Source organism: Amphiura filiformis, chromosome 2 (genome assembly GCF_039555335.1).
Source record: "Amphiura filiformis chromosome 2, Afil_fr2py, whole genome shotgun sequence".
Lineage (NCBI taxonomy): Eukaryota > Metazoa > Echinodermata > Ophiuroidea > Amphilepidida > Amphiuridae > Amphiura > Amphiura filiformis.
Window position 1 is genome coordinate 53,995,047 of NC_092629.1, and position 17,832 is coordinate 54,012,878.

At 37.4% G+C, this 17,832-nt stretch overlaps 1 protein-coding gene across 1 annotated transcript; it reads left to right on the top strand.

Annotated features, from left to right (window-relative positions):
- Positions 1 to 369: 369 nt before the first annotated feature.
- On the top strand, positions 370 to 11,724 carry LOC140146383 (uncharacterized). Its single transcript, XM_072168218.1, has 8 exons — positions 370 to 482; positions 1,289 to 1,425; positions 2,922 to 3,181; positions 4,209 to 4,370; positions 5,017 to 5,149; positions 7,237 to 7,492; positions 8,266 to 8,510; positions 10,272 to 11,724. The coding sequence occupies exons 3-7, from the start codon at positions 2,988 to 2,990 to the stop codon at positions 8,502 to 8,504; spliced, it is 984 nt and encodes a 327-aa protein (XP_072024319.1). The 5' UTR covers positions 370 to 482; positions 1,289 to 1,425; positions 2,922 to 2,987; the 3' UTR covers positions 8,505 to 8,510; positions 10,272 to 11,724.
- The last annotated feature ends 6,108 nt before the right edge of the window (positions 11,725 to 17,832 follow it).

Consider the following 17,832-nt stretch of genomic DNA (forward strand, 5'->3'; position numbering starts at 1 on the left):
ATGCGCTATAATTTTTGAGAAAATGCAAAAATAGGCAATAAAATTGGACAGGGTGTAGTACCCCTTAAACAGTTTGTTAGAGACAAATGACCCCGAAGTCACTTACATATATATATTATATATTATGAAGGCAGAATTAACCGTCCATGTGTTGCCGAAATGAGTAACATGTAATTGTGGAGATAGATGGTTTTGGTTCTAGGCCCTCGATATGTACAGGTGAAATGCGGAAGCAGCATTGTTGCCACGAAAACTCTCTCGTTTTTTGTTTAAGCTTCGAAGAGTGCTGCTGGGTAAACCCAATTGAAAACGTCCCTCCACATCAACACCTAGGATGGAAGATGATTTTTAAATCATCTTCAATACAGAAATTAACCTCAAACCTCGGCCTGACAACGAACTGCTGAATTCGTCACCCATCACGTCACACATACCATTACAACTTTTTCATAAGGGTTGTCAGTACTGGCTGGAAATACCAGGTATATTATATTGCGTACAAGAGTTAATCATTAACTCACAGCAGTTCTTACATTACAAAATAAGCATAACATTAACATTTTCTGAGATACTCTAGATTTGAAATCCTTATTTTATACACTTGAAAGTCATACCAAATATCGTCACACTCATAACAAAACTGCCTAAGTCATTATTACATGTTTCTCATTTGCAATTTTGATTTTCTGAGAAATAAACCCATAAATTATTCAAATTACCAGCCGCATTCTTCATTAACTTGTGGAATTAATCTCCTTTGATGTATTCCACCAGTTAATGAAGAATGCGGCTGGAAATTTGATAATATTATGGATTTATTTTTCAGAAAATCAAAATTGCAAATGAGAAACATGTAATAATGACTTAGCAATTTTCAAATATAATCTAAAGATGAGAACGGTTTCTGGTAATCCTGGATTCGTTTGTATGCGATATTCACGATAAATAAGACGTGGTATGTAAAAAGGGTTTTCTGGGCAAGCGTCAATTTTAAATTGTTATTATTAAAAAGAGATCTTTCCCTTTTCCGAAGTCGTCTTAAAAGTCAAAAATGAGATACCATCTTTTAAAGTAAAATGTTTTCTGCAAAAGTGATCAAAGTATCAATAAATGCAAGTTGCATATAACATTTCCGTTCGAAACTTTCAAACAAGATTTTTAAATATCATTAGCATCACAAATCTCAAGTTCCATAAAAATCACCCTGTCTGGGAGTTTTGGCTGTTGCTTCATTTCCGGTCGTGCCCGGAAATGCCTCATTTTACATGTACTACTTGTTAATACACAGTTAACGACCCGGATGGTGACAGATATGAATGCCGAGCTACTGACGCTGTCAAAGACGAGTGTTTTGAGCCATATTGTGATATTACCAACAAATGCTTCAGTACCGTCTGTGGAGAGCTTGAATATATTACAGTATTTGTAAGTACGATTGGCTAATTCGTCGTCCGTATTCCATAGTGGCGTATAGCGGGGCGCCGCGAATAAACAACTTTTCGAGAAAATCGGGTTTGAAGAAATGCCAATTTAAAATCGAGTTGTGTAAATCAGACATTCATTATATTTTGTAAATGATGTGAAATTTCTGTAGTAAACTAAATAGATTTTATTGTTATATATTTTCAAAAGAAATAAATACCTACTTTTGCTGGCAAACTGAAAATAAAACTATACGTCACTATGGAAAACGAACAAAACGCAATACCCTAACCTAACGTTAACCGTACGCCACCTCGGTCGCCGTGTAATCCCTATGGCGTTACTTTTCGTCGTTCGTATTCCATAGTGGCGTATAGGTCCGATACGTGTACGCCACTATGACATACGATGTTTTTCATTTTTGCCGATATTTCATAATTATAAAATGTGTATAAAAAGTGGCGTATGGTCGATACGCCACTATGGAATACAAAAATGTCACTTTGTAACTATACGCCACATTTAATTAATTAATTACTAATTAATTAGCTAATTATGACTGATGAGACTTAGAAAAAATGAAAGAGAACATCATTAAAAACATATGTGCCAATTTTCAAAAAAATGACCAAAAATCACTATACACTTTAGCGGGTTCACCCGTCGGACAAGTTGAGAACTGCAAAGCTTTCGTCAGGAGTAGGTTGCTCCTTGCCTACTAATGGCTCTGAAAAGAGTCGCTAATTGGAGACTATCCCTTGTCTAACAAACAGAACTCGCCTATCTGCCAATGTAAAAGGTTTGGTGGCTATGAAAAGCCACCAAACATAAAGCACTAAATTGTTATGTTACGTGGCCAATACCTATAGCCTGTTCATTCTGAACATGCAACAGCTCAGTTTTTGATTACTTTGTCCAGATTGGAGAAATATCAGGGTCAAATTTATATTTGATTGAACACATATTATCGTTATTTTGTTCCAACATTATCCCGGCGCATTTTTCTGAGAGGCTGTTACATGTCATCTCAATGCGTGCATTACATCGTGATTGTTATAAGTTAATGGCAGTTTTGTGGCTGCTATTGCAAAATGTAAATTTATCGGGCTCGATTGAGCTAAGCAGTCAAGTGGTTTTGCTACGATCTCGTGGAAAAAAATAGTTAGCTTCCAGGAACTTACTGCTATGATCTCGTTGTAACCCGTATGAAACAATTCCTGACTGGGAAGGTCAATTGTGGAATATCTGGGGTGTGTGCTTCTAAGCAGCACATATCTGAGTGTTGTTAATTGGTTATGGAATGATGTGGGGCCTTGGTGGTCAGAGACAGCCTGTAAAGTGTGCGGATGGTTGTGGATCAAGGTCTAGGCGTTTTTGTTGTTGTTTGTTTTTAGTTTGTTAGATAATAAGTTCCCTCAATCATGAGTGAGCTTCAAAAGATCAATTTATTATAAGAAAGGTCTTCACCTGACATAAATTATGTTCTTATGAAATTTCAGCCCAACTGCACGTTACTTTTTGATACTACTGGTGATGCAAGTGCGGGCTATTACGCCGTCCGAGTGATGATTGAGGATTTTGACCGATTTGGAGATCCTTTGAGCAGGATTTCCTTATCATTTCTGCTGAATGTAAGCTCTGATAACTCCAAATGCGAAGCACCGAAAATCATTTCACCAGAAAAAGGATGTAAGGCCATTGTAACAAATCAACCTTTCGAGCTGAATGTTCTGGCAAAGGCTGCTTCTGGAGCACAACCGTAAGTCATGGAATATTCAGTAAAATTTAAATGGATTTCACAGATTTCCTTACAAAATACGCTGTCGAACTGGACACGTGACCACAACTGATCAACAATTATGTATAAGCCGTTTTGATCAAAATAATTATCTTTGCTATCTGGTATCTCTGCAAGTGTACTGCCAGTGTACTTCGGGAGTAATTCTAGTACGATTTTATTCAATTAAAGTACGAACGCACTACTTCTGTTCTACCTTTATTTTGAGATCAGATAATTATTTCTATAATTTTGGATCTAATGGATAGATATATGATGCGAGGGGTTGCGGGTCTGAACCCTGGTAGTGGTTCACGTGGAGAAATTGAGTTTAGCTTGAAACTCCCCTGGGCAAACAACCTACTTATTGTCTCGTTGTAACCCGTACGAAACTCGGGGAGCTGACGGTTGCGATGGTCATTTGTGGAATGTTTAGCGTATGCGATTTTGAAGCTGCAAAGTCCATGTTTGGTTGTTAAATGGTTTATGGAATGATATGGGGCCGTAATGGTCAGCGACAACCTGTAAAGTGTGCTGAGGCTTGTGGATCAACGTCTAGGCGTCGTGCCTGTGCGTAGCGCACTTTAAATCACTGCGCTTTTTTAAACAGTTTATATGGTGAGTCTCCCGTATCTAGTGATACCAAAATAAGTACCAACAACCACGCAATCTTTATATGTGACGCGATCAAGCAAAATCAGTCGGAACTCGGCAATATTGATTTTGAGATATAAGCCAAACAAAGCGAATATTTTCTTTTGTTTCCTCTTGTTTTGGAAACACTTTAATTGCTAATATCTTTGGAACTGGTTGTCCAATTTCAATGGGTTTTTCTGCAAAAGCAGCTTTGTAAATGCTATTTAGTAGCCTATAAGAATCTGAAAATTTAATATTTCCGAGTTCCGACTGATTCTGCTTGATCGCATCACATATGATATATATAATTCAGTATGTATGTAGAAATGCAATGAATAAGTTTGAAACGCGGTACGTGTCTGTTTTGTTATAGTATTGAACGCATAGAATCCACCAAACCAAGGGGAATGACCGACACGTCGTTATCTGATGTAGACGGATACCCATTACATAAGTCGATGACACTTACTTGGACTCCTGAATCAGATCAACTTGGTATACACAGCGTGGGCATCAGTGCTGTTGACATAGACGGGTAAGGTCTCTGTTCAGAGCTATTTAGGCCGGAATATCGAGGGCTTAGAGCCAGAAGCAGCTGTGTCCATTTGTTTTCTTAATTAAATGTTACTTATTTCGGCAACAAATGTACGGTTAATTTATGCCCTCCATGATAAATGCAAGTGACTTTGGGGTATATGCATGGTCACATGAACACCAGTTAGACGCAAGTGCATATACCCCGAAGTCACTTACATTTTCTCATGGAGGGCAGAATTAACCGTCCATTTGTTACCGATATGAGTAACATGTAATTGAGAAAACAAATGGACATAGCTGCTTCTGGCTTTAAGCCCTCAATATATACTTAATTTTACACGACTGTATAACTATAAACCTTGGACAGCACATCGTTTTATCCAGTGGCGTGCGCAGCACATTGAAAGTGGCGAGCCAGGTTGTTCAGATCCCCCGAATAGAGTCTGATTAGGGGTGTAAGGTGCGGGCTACACGGGTGGGGTCCAGGGGCCCGCCTTAGATATCATTACATGTACAGATTCATATGTGCAGATTCGTATGTAATCGCAATTAATTTTATAAACAATAAGGATTGACGAAGCATGGTCGATCGAAAGATCAAACTAATTTGATTATATTGCCTTCTAAACTATTTCTCTTTTTAGATACGCGAGTGTTTGGTCTTTCATCACTTTGAACGTAGCTAACGAACTTTATCCTCTGCCTGAATCAAGTAATCCATCGAGGGATCAAACCAAGAACCGAACCAAGAACTGGACTATAATGTTTAATAAATCAGTAAGAAAAAAATAACAATTCAATTAATGGAAGCAAACGTTTTTCTCCCGATAAATTTTTTGTCTATTGGATGGATTCATTAATTAAGCTTTTTAATTTAATTTCGATGGTAGGATTGGGCATAATAAGCCTATGTTATCTGACAAATTGCACAATTTCCAGTTCAGTGGTTTAGAAAAAATACTCAAATGGTCATTCACACTCAGCTACACATCGTGTTGCTCACTTTGCAGCCTTTCCGCCAAAGGTCAGAACTACCCAAGCGTGAGCTGCTATATTTAAAAAGGTGGTCTTACGCCCAATCCAGTCTTAGTTCCTTTTACATTGAAACCATATGGAAATGAGGCATACCAACATAGTTTTATATTTTCTTTGAAGTATGATTTAAAATCTAAATGAAAAGAAATATTGATTGTGAGGAAAAGAAGAGTGTCAAGTTAAATTTACCATCATTACACTTTATTGCGCCAGAACAGTATTCTTGTGTGCGCTCGGACGTATAATTCAGTATGCATGTAAAAATGCAATAAATAATTTTGAAATGGCTGGAAACATGTAAAAGGGGTCTTTTTGAGCTGCGAAAAGTAAGAATTAAGGGTCTTTCCTGGCTTTTTAGCTGACAATCGCCTGAAAAAAATGCGAGGAATGGGCAATTTAGGGGTCTTTTAGAGCTGACATTATTAAAATCAAGGGTCATTCAGTGCTCTGTTTGGTCCAAATTCCATGGTCTTTGAGAGTTGCGCAGTCCAAAATCAGGGGTATTTGTGGGGGAGCCTACGCGTATGGTCATTTATGTTGAGTGCCACCCATGGGCTGCGTACTACCCTGAGCCTCATAGTGCACAGCGGTTACAGAGCCGCCACAAAATATCGCTTCCTGTATGGTCAAGCAGTGACATCGGTATTTTGTTTTCCATTTAATTTATTTGGGTAACCACATTTATACATGTTATAGAATAAAAGCAAGTGTACAAAAGTAAACTTTGCCCTGGTCAGTTATTCTCAGTTATTCAGTCTGGCCATGAAGAATTTGGGGTTACTTTGCCAAAAAACTGCTAATTTCAAATTCAAAGGCGTACATTGCCATGATTGCCTGCGCGGGAAACATTTTGCTTGGTCGAGCAGTGTTTCCGGGTCAGGAAACCCTGTTTTAAATCGCATTTGCCATTTATATAAACTCATATCAACATAAAAAGAAGGATGATTTATTTACGCGCATTTTGATACCCCATTTGTCCAATTTTGTTCAATATTGACAATACAGCAATGTTTTGAAAGAAAAATACCCAATATAAAAGTTGCAGCTATTTGTATTGATTTGAAAATAAGCGTGAAGATAATGGCGAGCTTTACGTGCTACCGTGCTGGCATAATTACCATTGATCGATGTAAACTGCAACTTTTAAATTAGGCTATTTTTCTATAAAAGCACAACTGTGTTGTTAATATTGAACGACTTTTGACAAATTTGGTATCAAAATGCGCGTAAATAATTCATCCTTCTTTTTATGTTGAAATATTGTGGAAACAATTACTAGTTATAAGCGTGTTTGTAACAGCTGAGTTTCTTTTTGTGCAGACTTTAGATGTTGGAACACGGTTGCGTAATGTGATCATGATTAAATTGTCTTACAAACCATTATTTATTATGTTTAATTCTAGCACTGGAAAATACCAACAGCTATCACACTAATATATACATATATTCTTTAGCTATTTTCAACATAGATTTTTGTTTCTTTATCAAGTTATTTATTCATCTTTTTCTGCTTTTTTCGGTAGTGTTTAAACTGCATAATTTTAATTTTAAAAGTTGTTCTTTACATTTCATGCTAAGAACTATTTTGAAAATGTCCTTGCTATTTGTTGCTCCCTTTCTGATGTTTTAATACCATTATACCAGTGTCTAGCTATCCCTTGTAAAGATGAAAACAAGATAAATAGCGCCATAAGTGTTCACCTTTACTTAATAATTACTATAGTTTTACATGCAATCAAACGTAATATCCGTTTTCTTTTTTTGATATTTATCCTTGCTAAGCGATGATGGTTTAATACGAGACATTTCTTGTTTACATCACAACACAGATTCGACGCCCTACTGAATCAGCATATATAACTCTTACAGACCAATCGGGGGACGTCGTTAGCAGGACCGATTCATCTGATTCCAGACAAGTCACGTTTCATGACGACTTCATTGAGTTTGATGCACTATTGAATGTCCAATTCCCTGGCACACAGGCCTTTCAGTTACACGTTGCTGAGGGCGTTGCTATTGACGGAGAGCCCGGAAATTGTGTCTTATCGTCACAAGCAAGTGAATGGACAGTGAATATTGAAAGTAAGTGAATCTTGCTGTAAACCGAAAAGTGTCTCCTTTCGATTACCACGTCACATATGTTCTGTGTAAAAATAAAAATAAAATACTGAATAATTTATCATTAAAAAACTCTTCGGAGGGGGGGGTCCCAAATATACTGGGGGTCATTTTTACACAAACAAATAGGGGTGTTAAGGCCGGTCGGCAATGCTTCGTGCGTCCTTTGGTGCGCAGGTTCACTATTACGTCACGGGGAGACACCACGAGTAGTGTCAATGTACCGTATGAGGTGTGCTGTGAAACTACTTGCACCCAATACTTGTAACTTCAGGTAGGCATAAAATGAAAGACAGAGATAAAAAGGCTAGTTCGCGTGTATGACTAGACAGAAAATGCCGTGCTGCACAGGTCGGCAACCAGTCATGGCGCGCCTTTGCCTTGACGTCATACTCGATTTAGTCTTTTTATCAAATATACTGGGGGTCATTTTTACACCAAAAAATAGGGGTGTCATAATATTTTGGTGACCAAAATGTAAGATCACCACGGATAGACTGATTTCAATACAATTTTAACCTGTTTAGGGGGTAAGGTGTATCGGTGGTGGTGGTGGTGGTGGTGGCGGTGAAGGGGGGGTGATGTTTGTGTTGCAATTTGATTGGCGCCGAATTTTTGTAAATATGACCCCCCCCTCCGAAGAAAATAATAGCCCCTTACATTCTCTGACACTCCCTGGTGAAAAACTGTACTATTACTAGAACAATTACATTACAATACTTCGTTATTGCCAATAGGTGAAGAGCCTCAGTACACCAAGGCCCCAGATACCAAGCCTAATCCCAACCTAGAGCATTACAAATGCGCAGACGGTTATGCGGATATTGTCCTACCACAGGATGTTAAGGCCGGTCGGCAATGCTTCGTGCGTCCTTTGGTGCGCAGGTTCACTATTACGTCACGGGGAGACACCACGAGTAGCGTCAATGTACCGTATGAGGTGTGCTGTGAAACTACTTGCACCCAATACTTGTAACTTCAGGTAGGCATAAAATGAAAGACAGAGATAAAAAGGCTAGTTCGCGTGTATGACTAGACAGAAAATGCCGTGCTGCACAGGTCGGCAACCAATCATGGCGCGCCTTTGCCTTGACGTCATACTCGATTTAGTCTTTTTATCTCTGTCTAAATTTGTTTCCTGTAAGTGGTCTGAAAACCATAATGCGAAATGAGGCTTTTTATTTTCATTATTTGTTATTTCTAGAGATAGGTTGTATGTATGTTTAAACGTATACCACAAATATATGTTATATTTATTGTGAAATCAGTGCAAGCTAGGTTATATGTGGATACTTTGTAGTTCTAGAAACAGTTAGATTGATATTCATAGAATATGTCGTTATTTTATATGAAGAGCTGAGCTGCAGAATACCCAAGTCACATTTTTGGCGAAATTGAATTATTAGCAGTTTTGATGTTGCTAAGGGTCAGAAAATATAAGATGGTGTAAAATCAATACTATTGGTTTTATCAATAATCAATATTCCGTAATCATCAAGAACACATTCATGTGCTAAAGACATTTCCAACGTACATATCAAATTTAAATTTTATTTCCATACTTTCCTCCATTGCTTAGCAACAAAACTTTAATGCTTAATTATATCTCAAAATGCCAAAAGTTGACTTTCATAATTCAATTCGTAATTGATTTACATCAATGCGTCAGTTCGCAGCAAACTCCGAAATACCTGCAGAACTTGTACAAGCCGAAGTACGCCACTCGTCCACCACTTGGCACAAAACTCCTCTTTTTTCCCAAACCCAGTGGCGGCGGCATTAAAATTTAGAGGAAGACGAGTATATTTTGTGCTGGGACATTTGCGCGCGAAAAAATTTCAATTTCAAACTATTTTAGCCCCAAGGTGAAGGTGCATTTTGGTATTTAATGGGCAAGTGCTCACGTAGTGCATAAAAATGTTTTAATTGTATCCTGATTTTTGATCCAAAACACTGTGTTGTTTGGGTTAAAAAGGAAGATGCATAGGGAAATCATAGCTTTATTTTTTATTAGGATTTGGGGGGGGGGGGGGGGTTATGAGGGGGGGGTATGCTAAAAATTCGAACTAAAACGAAATGGGTACAGGGAACATTTTTTGCGTAATAGCCCAGTCACATGTTGACCCTGGTCGAAAATGAGCTTTACATGTTTAGAAGGATATTAATAGCTTTCAGAAACATCAAGTTTAGTCAATTTATCAATCGCCAAAAACAATATGAAAGAAAGATTTTCAACACCGGCTTTGCCAATATCTGTTATGATAATTTTTACAGTCTATCGCTAATCGCGAAGGCACACAACGCTCTATCACGTATACGCGAAGGCACGCAACGCTGGCGTGATTGTTGAACACGGCACGATCGAACAATCGACCCTCATGAATATGCGTGAACTCACAGCATATATATATTAAAAGGGAATTTGACTGGTTCTACGCGGTCTGTTACTCTTTCGTCCATGGCAATTGTATACAAATCTATTTATATTTAAAAACTAAATACCGTAAAAAGTCGATTAAGCATAATGTGCCTATTAACGAGTTGCTCTCACTTTTTCATTTTTCTTTTAATTTACATTGCATATATTTGCAAATAAAAAGAAACAGAAATGAAAAAGTTAACAATCTACTTTAAAACTTCGTTCTTGTATTTATAATCGAATTTTTACGGTAGCAGATCTCATATTCTGACATTGTACTTATGCTACAACAAATGCTAATTTTCTTTACATTTTCGTCCACAGAACCGTCGCATAATGCGAAGGAATACATGGAATGAATAAACGACCGCAACATTTCGACATCCGTTAAAATATTCCTTATAATAATGCATGCTAATTAAATATTGTGCTTTATTAAACTTTTCGTGTTACTTTGTGTTGCATGCGGTATAATGTCATAATTTGGTTACTTGCTTGTAATGCGCTATTCCATTTGAAATCCACACTACCCCTCTGGAAGATTTAGCTAAAGTTTTCCACAGAGGGAGTATGAATTTTAAATTGAATAGACAATTGAAATAACCTTCCACTTAAAATACTTACCCCCATTGTGGAAGATATAGGTAAAGCCATAATACAGGGGTAGTATGGGTATCAAAATGATTAAGGGGCCGTCCATAATTTTCGCCATTTTCACTTACGTACAAAGCGTACGTAACTTTTTACCCCCCTCCCTCCCTCGAGTTACGTACAAATAAAATGGCGAAGGATTTCCACGAGTAGGCCTACCACTAATAGCAAAATTGAGATGTTAGCTTAGGGTTGGGGTTCGATTTTAGGTTAAAGTTTAGGTTAGGTTTAGCGTTAGGGTTATATTAGTGTTCCAGGAGGACAGTTGGTTTTTACAGATAAGTTGAGAAATGCTGGAAAAAAAAATCATTTTAAACCATATTTTCATGAAAATTAAAGCCATCAATAAATTAAAATATAAAAATATAAAATGCAGCCCGAATCTAAACTAAATGACCAATGCACTCCAAATTCTGTTGAACATCCTATACTCTTTTTTCCACTAAGAACCCCCGGGATCACATCATAATAAGGGTGGAACCAGGGGGCATCACTTTGGCATGTTTGGTGTATGTTCTTGCAATTTAACTATCGGTTTTTTGTCGCAACAGTGACAATCCACACTAGAACCTTTGCTGCCATTGATCCTAGCGCAGATAGAAAATGCTTAAAAAAAAATTATTTTGGTATGAAATAAATTAAGCATAATGTAAAATAGAACCACTGTGCATATTAGACTCAAAATTAAAGAGAAAATCATTGTTTGCATGGCATGTTATAGAAATTGTTAAAACGAATTGAACCGATTTTAGGGCATTTGTTATAACTTATGAATAACATATTGGAACAAAAATAACACAATTTTTCACTTTCAATTTTTTATTGTTCAAACAAATCGCCATTTTTCTTTCGTACACATGCCCAGGATTTTTACCCCCTCCCTCCCTCTTACGTACGCTTTGTACGTAAGTGAAAATGGCGAAAATTATGGACGGTCCCTAACTCTGACCAATTACATTTGAAAAACTTGTCCCCCTGAGGAAGGTATTTCCAAAATCTTCCATAGGGGTAGTGTGGATTTCAACTGGAATAGCCCAATGTTCGTGTGTATGTGGCGTTGACTTGATTGTCTGGACAATTCTTTACAAGTAAAGAATTATTCTAAAAATTCTAACAATTTTGATAATTACGTGTGAAAATGACGTTTTGGTCAAATGCATCTGAAATGTTAGAATGCTACACTAACGTAAGTGCCACTTACGTCACTGCATCTAGAATGTTGGAATGCATATACTAGTGTAAGTGAGAAGTGAGATTCTGCTTGTGTAAGATCACCAACCACTTTCGCTGGTTAGTATAGTGTAATAGCCAAAAAAATATAAATATAACAAATAAATGAGGCGTAAAGTCGGCAAATTGTATTCTGAGTTACAGTGTAAAATGTGCGTGAAGGCCGTATTCATAGGTACCTCCATTTGGTGCGACATGCTTCTCATTTGATAGCGCGAGTCAAACACTGTTTAAACCAATCAATAATCCTACTGCTGAAGAGGATAATAGTCTTCTACCTATTTCTATAGAATCCTAAAATAGCTCTAGTCTTTGTTTGCTTTGGCTAAATGCTGTATTTTGTCTAGTATTGTATAACCAACAATTAACAATGAGAGGACATTCCTGAACCTCGTTGAATTGGAGATGATTTGAAATGACCGACAATTATGACTGTTTGATATTTTTATTACCAGCAATGTGGAAAAGAGACACGTGTAGAACCGAAAAAGGTACCATTTTGTTGAAGGAGCAGAGTTCAACAAACCATAACCCCGCTTCTGGATATCGTTTGAAGTCAAATGATTCCAGTTTAAAGCTTATGATATACGAAACACGAAATAAAACAACATTGACCGGGCCGACTTTACGGCTGATTCGCGGTGTACGGTCAAATTTAACTAGAGAGCTTTGAGACGAGTTTCATAGTTCTAGTCCAATAAAACAGCACTTACTGTGGACGTTTCGAAATCTGTCACGATTTCTTTATCAACACTGATGTTGTTGTGACGACCTTCTGTGTACAACTCGTTGTTGCTTAGCAACTCGGTTGCCAGTTGGTTTCTTCAGGAGATCGTCAAACACGTGAGTTAGGTTGTATTGCCCCTCGTCTCTGTTCATGGTGGTGCCCTGTTGTCTGATTTTCACTGCTTCTTTAATCCATCGTTTGTATCTGTCTGCCTCTTTGCCTAAAATCTTAGCCTCCTCCCAGTCAATGATGTGGTCTTTCTCGAGAACATGGTCTGTGATGGCTGATTTATTGGTAGCTGATTGAGATGCTTTTCTGTTTGCTCTCGTACAAACATTAACATACGCCTTATCCGCCTCTGCCCTATGTTCTTCAAGTCGCTTACCGAATTTCCTCCCCGTCTCACCGACATAAGTTTCATTGCAATTCTTGCAAGGGATGGAATAAACAATTTCAGTGGTGTTGAGCGGGTCCCTTTTATCTTTAGGGTGCACAAGCATGTTTCTTAGGGTGCAATGAGGCTTCATAGCAGCGGCACTCCCTCTACATAGGGGATGACGACAAGGCCTTTTGACTTGGTGGTTTCATCCTTCTTAACTGCCTTCTTCTTCTGCTTTGGTGTATCCATCTGTTGTTTCACTTTCTCAAAACTCCAAGAAGGATAGCCGCAGTTACTTAGCGCTTTTTTGATGGTGACTTCCTCTTCTTCCTTGTCTCGATCTTCAGTTATCTTCAGATCTTATTTTTTCTATCCAAGAGCGTGCGAACAACACCCAATTTCTGGTGTAGCGATGATGAGAGCTGAAATTAATATTGGACAATAAATTTTATTGGACTAGAACTATGAAACTCGTCTCAATTTTCAATAACAGTCCTGATGAACATGTTCAGTAACTATAGAGCTGTTGTGTGAGAATTGTGAGCTGTAGCTGTAGGCACTATAGTATAATTGTGTTCTAAATAAACTACATGTGATACAATAATGATACTTCATGCAACATCTGTTGTCTATCAGGCCGTAAGCGACCCTGTGTTATCACGAGTATTAATAACGCGTAACATGCTTGTACAGGTGCGCGTATGTAGGCCGTTGTATGCCGTAGAATCTTCGCATAATACGCAAACGTACTTGCAGTAAGCACAATTGAATACGTAAAATTGTAAACAAGTTTCATTTATTTAAGTGGAACTTTTTATGACGCCAACTTAATTTGTCAATAGATTATATTTAATATCGTAGTGGATACTGGCTGCACCGATATCCACTACTAAAAATATTGGACCTACCAGTCATCTGTCATATCTAATGTTTATTCTCTAATTGACCAGTACACTCAGAACGCTACTGACCACCCTCTATTGTTATGCATAGTCGAGCTGGAAGATATCGCACATGTTGAACACATTGTGAGATACACCTTTTTGCTTTGAAAATTTATTTTCTCTGTCATAGAAAACAAAACAATGATTGTACATGTACTTTTTTCAGTACTGTCAGATAAAACTATAATACTTGGATATATTTTGAAGTCAAAATTAAGCATGGAATTGTGTCTTTTAGTGTACGATTTTTTAACAGACCTGAACATGACCCGTGCGATTTTTTTTTTTTGGTTAACTTTAGCGTTTCAAACTAATATAGCTCGATAAAGAAGGATTTTCCCAACTCTATATTAAAGGCACATCATACGGATTTGTCAGAATTTTCGATGTCACTATTTTTCACTTCCGCGTGCCAACATCAGTACTGTATTTTCAATACAACCAGCAATAATAATCGATATTTTTTATTGTGGCATGCAGAATCATCAACGGGTATATTCACGCGTTGATTTTGAAAAAATTGTAGTCGGAAGTGAAAAAAAAAGGTTATACCAAAATATCAAAATCGTTGGGACTGCATATCACTGCAATACCTTCCAGGAAATCGTTGGGCATCGGATTTTATTCGTTTTGGTGTTCTCTGAAAAATATTTATCTCCTCTACCAGATGGCGGAAGTGTCTAATAATGATCTAATTGGATTTGACACAAACATGAATTTAGGGTATATTGCATAATAGTCCGAGAATCTTTCCACAGACCCTAGTTAGTATTATTTCTTTGATTGCCTCCGAAGGTATGTGATAAACGACCCATCATCTATTTTATAATAATACCAGCATTCTAAAGGCTTCACAAAAAGTACCATAGCCGTTAATAGCTTCAGAACTATTCATTGTATTCACAATAATTGAATATAGAAAGAACTGAAACTTGCTATGCATGAAAGATTAGTCGCATTGTGGGATCACTTTGGCAAATGTTTGGCACGGTTCATAAATAAACAGTAAGCCAAATAATTAAGGTACCAGTTACGTTCACCCCTGTATATCCTAAACAAAGGCATATGTCATAATTGGAACCAACAGCCAATAGCTGCATCTTTTAGCTCGATTAAGACCTCATTCGTTGACAATGTTCAAGAAATAAAGACACGACGGACGATCCAAAAAGCCAAGGAAGATGCAAATTTAAAAACTGCAGTTTGCCACATTGCACGCCCTATTGATTTGTACACAAAGCGTTCGCGAACAAGAGAACTAGTAGCACCGTGCTTTCATTGATTAGCCGGAAAAGCAAGCGTCGTGCTTTCATTGATTAGACAACAAAAGTGCAACTTTTCATTTCGTATCTTCATTAGGTTTTGGATCACCGTTTATTTAATTCTCAGCCAATAACAAATAAGGTCTTTAATTTTGACACATTTGTCTTTATTTAGGATATACAGGGGTGAACACAAATGCTACCTTAATTATTTTGCTTACTGTATATTGTAATCGGACAAATTGATTATTTTAACATTACGAGGGGGTATCAAAAAGTTTTAGAAATCGGCCAGAAGTGAAAGAGCTATATCAATGAAATTTTGTCAGTGCAATCACTGGTCCTTATGTACACTATGGTGCAAAAATGGTCTCATAAGTATGTTTACTTTTTTTACAGGAGCTAGATGTCACTACCTGCCTATGTAACCGCATAACCAGCAAAATGGAGAAAATTGAGGCATGCAGCATGATTAAGTTCCATTTTAAGGGTTACAGTGCCCAGAAAATCTGTGATGAAATAAAAATTCCTTTTCCAAAAAGCGACAGTGACATATCACAATCACCACCGAAGATAACTTTCATTTCATCATCAATTTTCTAGGCACTGCAACTCTTCAAAAGCAGGATCTTAATAATGCTGCTTTCCTCAATTTTCTCAATCTTGCAGTTTATGCGCAGTAACTGGGGCAGCAGGTTATTGGCATCTAGTGCCACCTGTAAAAAAGTAAACATACCTATGAGACCATTTTTGGACCATAATGTACATAAGGACCAGTTATTGTACTGACAAAATTTCATTGATATAGCTCTTTCACTTCTGGGCGATTTCTAAAACTTTTTGATACCCCCTCGTATTACCTTAATAAAAGAATTATAGGTTAATGAACGCGTATTACTTGTTGGGAGAGAAATTAGACAAAAATAATGCACGCGCGCTGATTTTGATGCGTCTAATGTACGAGCCCCGAGGGGGGGGGGGGTGTATTAGACGCATCAACATCAGCGTAAATGCATTATTTTGTCTAATTTCTCGAGCAACAAGTAATGCGCGTTCATTAACCTATTTCATACACGAGAAGAAAAAAACACGTGATTTTTGCTGTTTTTTAAAACAAAATTATCATTAAAAGTATTGGAAAACATAACCAAATATAAATGCATCAACCCGCCCCAAAATGAATCAAGCCTACGCGACGCGAACGCGTTGCAAGCACTGCAAGTAGTACGCGAGTGCACAATATACACAATCAATGCATGGTTTGGATTTTTCTAACGATTGCTCTGATTGGTTCGCGCTATCTAAGAGTGTATAAATTATTAATAATTAAAGCATTTTCCCAATAGGCCAGAATACAACTGTACCAAGACTGTCCAACAATGCATTGTAAATTGTAAAGCTCAATTTTTCGGTTACTAGCAGAACCTGATTACGTAATGGAAATCGTCAAATTCGATGGTACGCATATACCTGGCATTTATAATTGCACTTAGATATAAAATGTTTTGCTTGGAATATAGACGAATCTAAATTCACGCATTCCTACACCTGACTAGCAGCCTTTAGTTGGGTAGCCGTCGGCTACAATGCACTCAAAATGTGAAATGATTCGGCCTTGGCGGAAATTTTAAACTGCATTCCATCACCCGTTTTACACCTTAATACATAATAATCGGATTAACTACACGTGGTATCTATGCATTGATGTACTTGCGAACAAAAGGACTATGTATGAATAGATGCGATGGGATTACCTACGGAATTATCTCTATTATATATATTATTCTATTAACCCTCCTCGTCCTTGCATCTTCTCTAGGTGTTAGGCGGCTTTTATTTGCACAATTGGACGCTCAAAACACCAGGTTGGTGCTAGCGGCTACCCAAAGATGTCCGACCAAATCCTGACCATGACTTGGCTCGTTGGATTCGTCTATACTTACACTAGCGGAAATTCATAATGAGAATTCGTAGAAAAAAGAAGTTGACAAAACGATGAGAATTGTTAATTTAATAATTCCTTTGAAACTTTTAACCCTGCCGGACTGATCAGGGAATGCTTAACTTAGTATCGTGTGATTTATTTTAAATTTAAAACAACGTGTCAGATTGTTTACACGATGATCAGTATTTCTCATCCATTTGGGTGAGAAAGCAGACTCCGATAAATCCCACATGATTTAAAGTTTCATAGACATTGGCTGAGGAGAACGCCCTCAAAAATTTTTTAAATTCTGGTTTTTACACGATTGTAATGTACTTTAGTCAATATAGAAACTCTGCAAAAATCAAGACTTTAGGTGTTGTAGTTTTGTCAAAATCCAAGATTTTGAATAAAACTATGGAACCGGCGTTTTATTATTACGATGGAAACAGTACGTACACGGCGTGCGGGATACAACCCACACACCCAGAGGATCGTACCGTATTACAACCGCGGGAGTAACATGTATGGGCGCTAGTAGTAAATTCCAATTTTCTATGCTTTACCTCACTTGTTCGGCTCAAAATTAAAAGGGACATATCTGACAGTAAAAGCTAACATTTTATGGAAAATAAATACTAATCTATTTTTACAGAAATGTTATAACATGGCTTTAAATTTGCACACAAGTGTTACTAAAAATGACTGTTGAAAATGTCTACTAATAGAGAATGTGCTTTAATATAGTGAGCGTGTCCATTCCGTTGC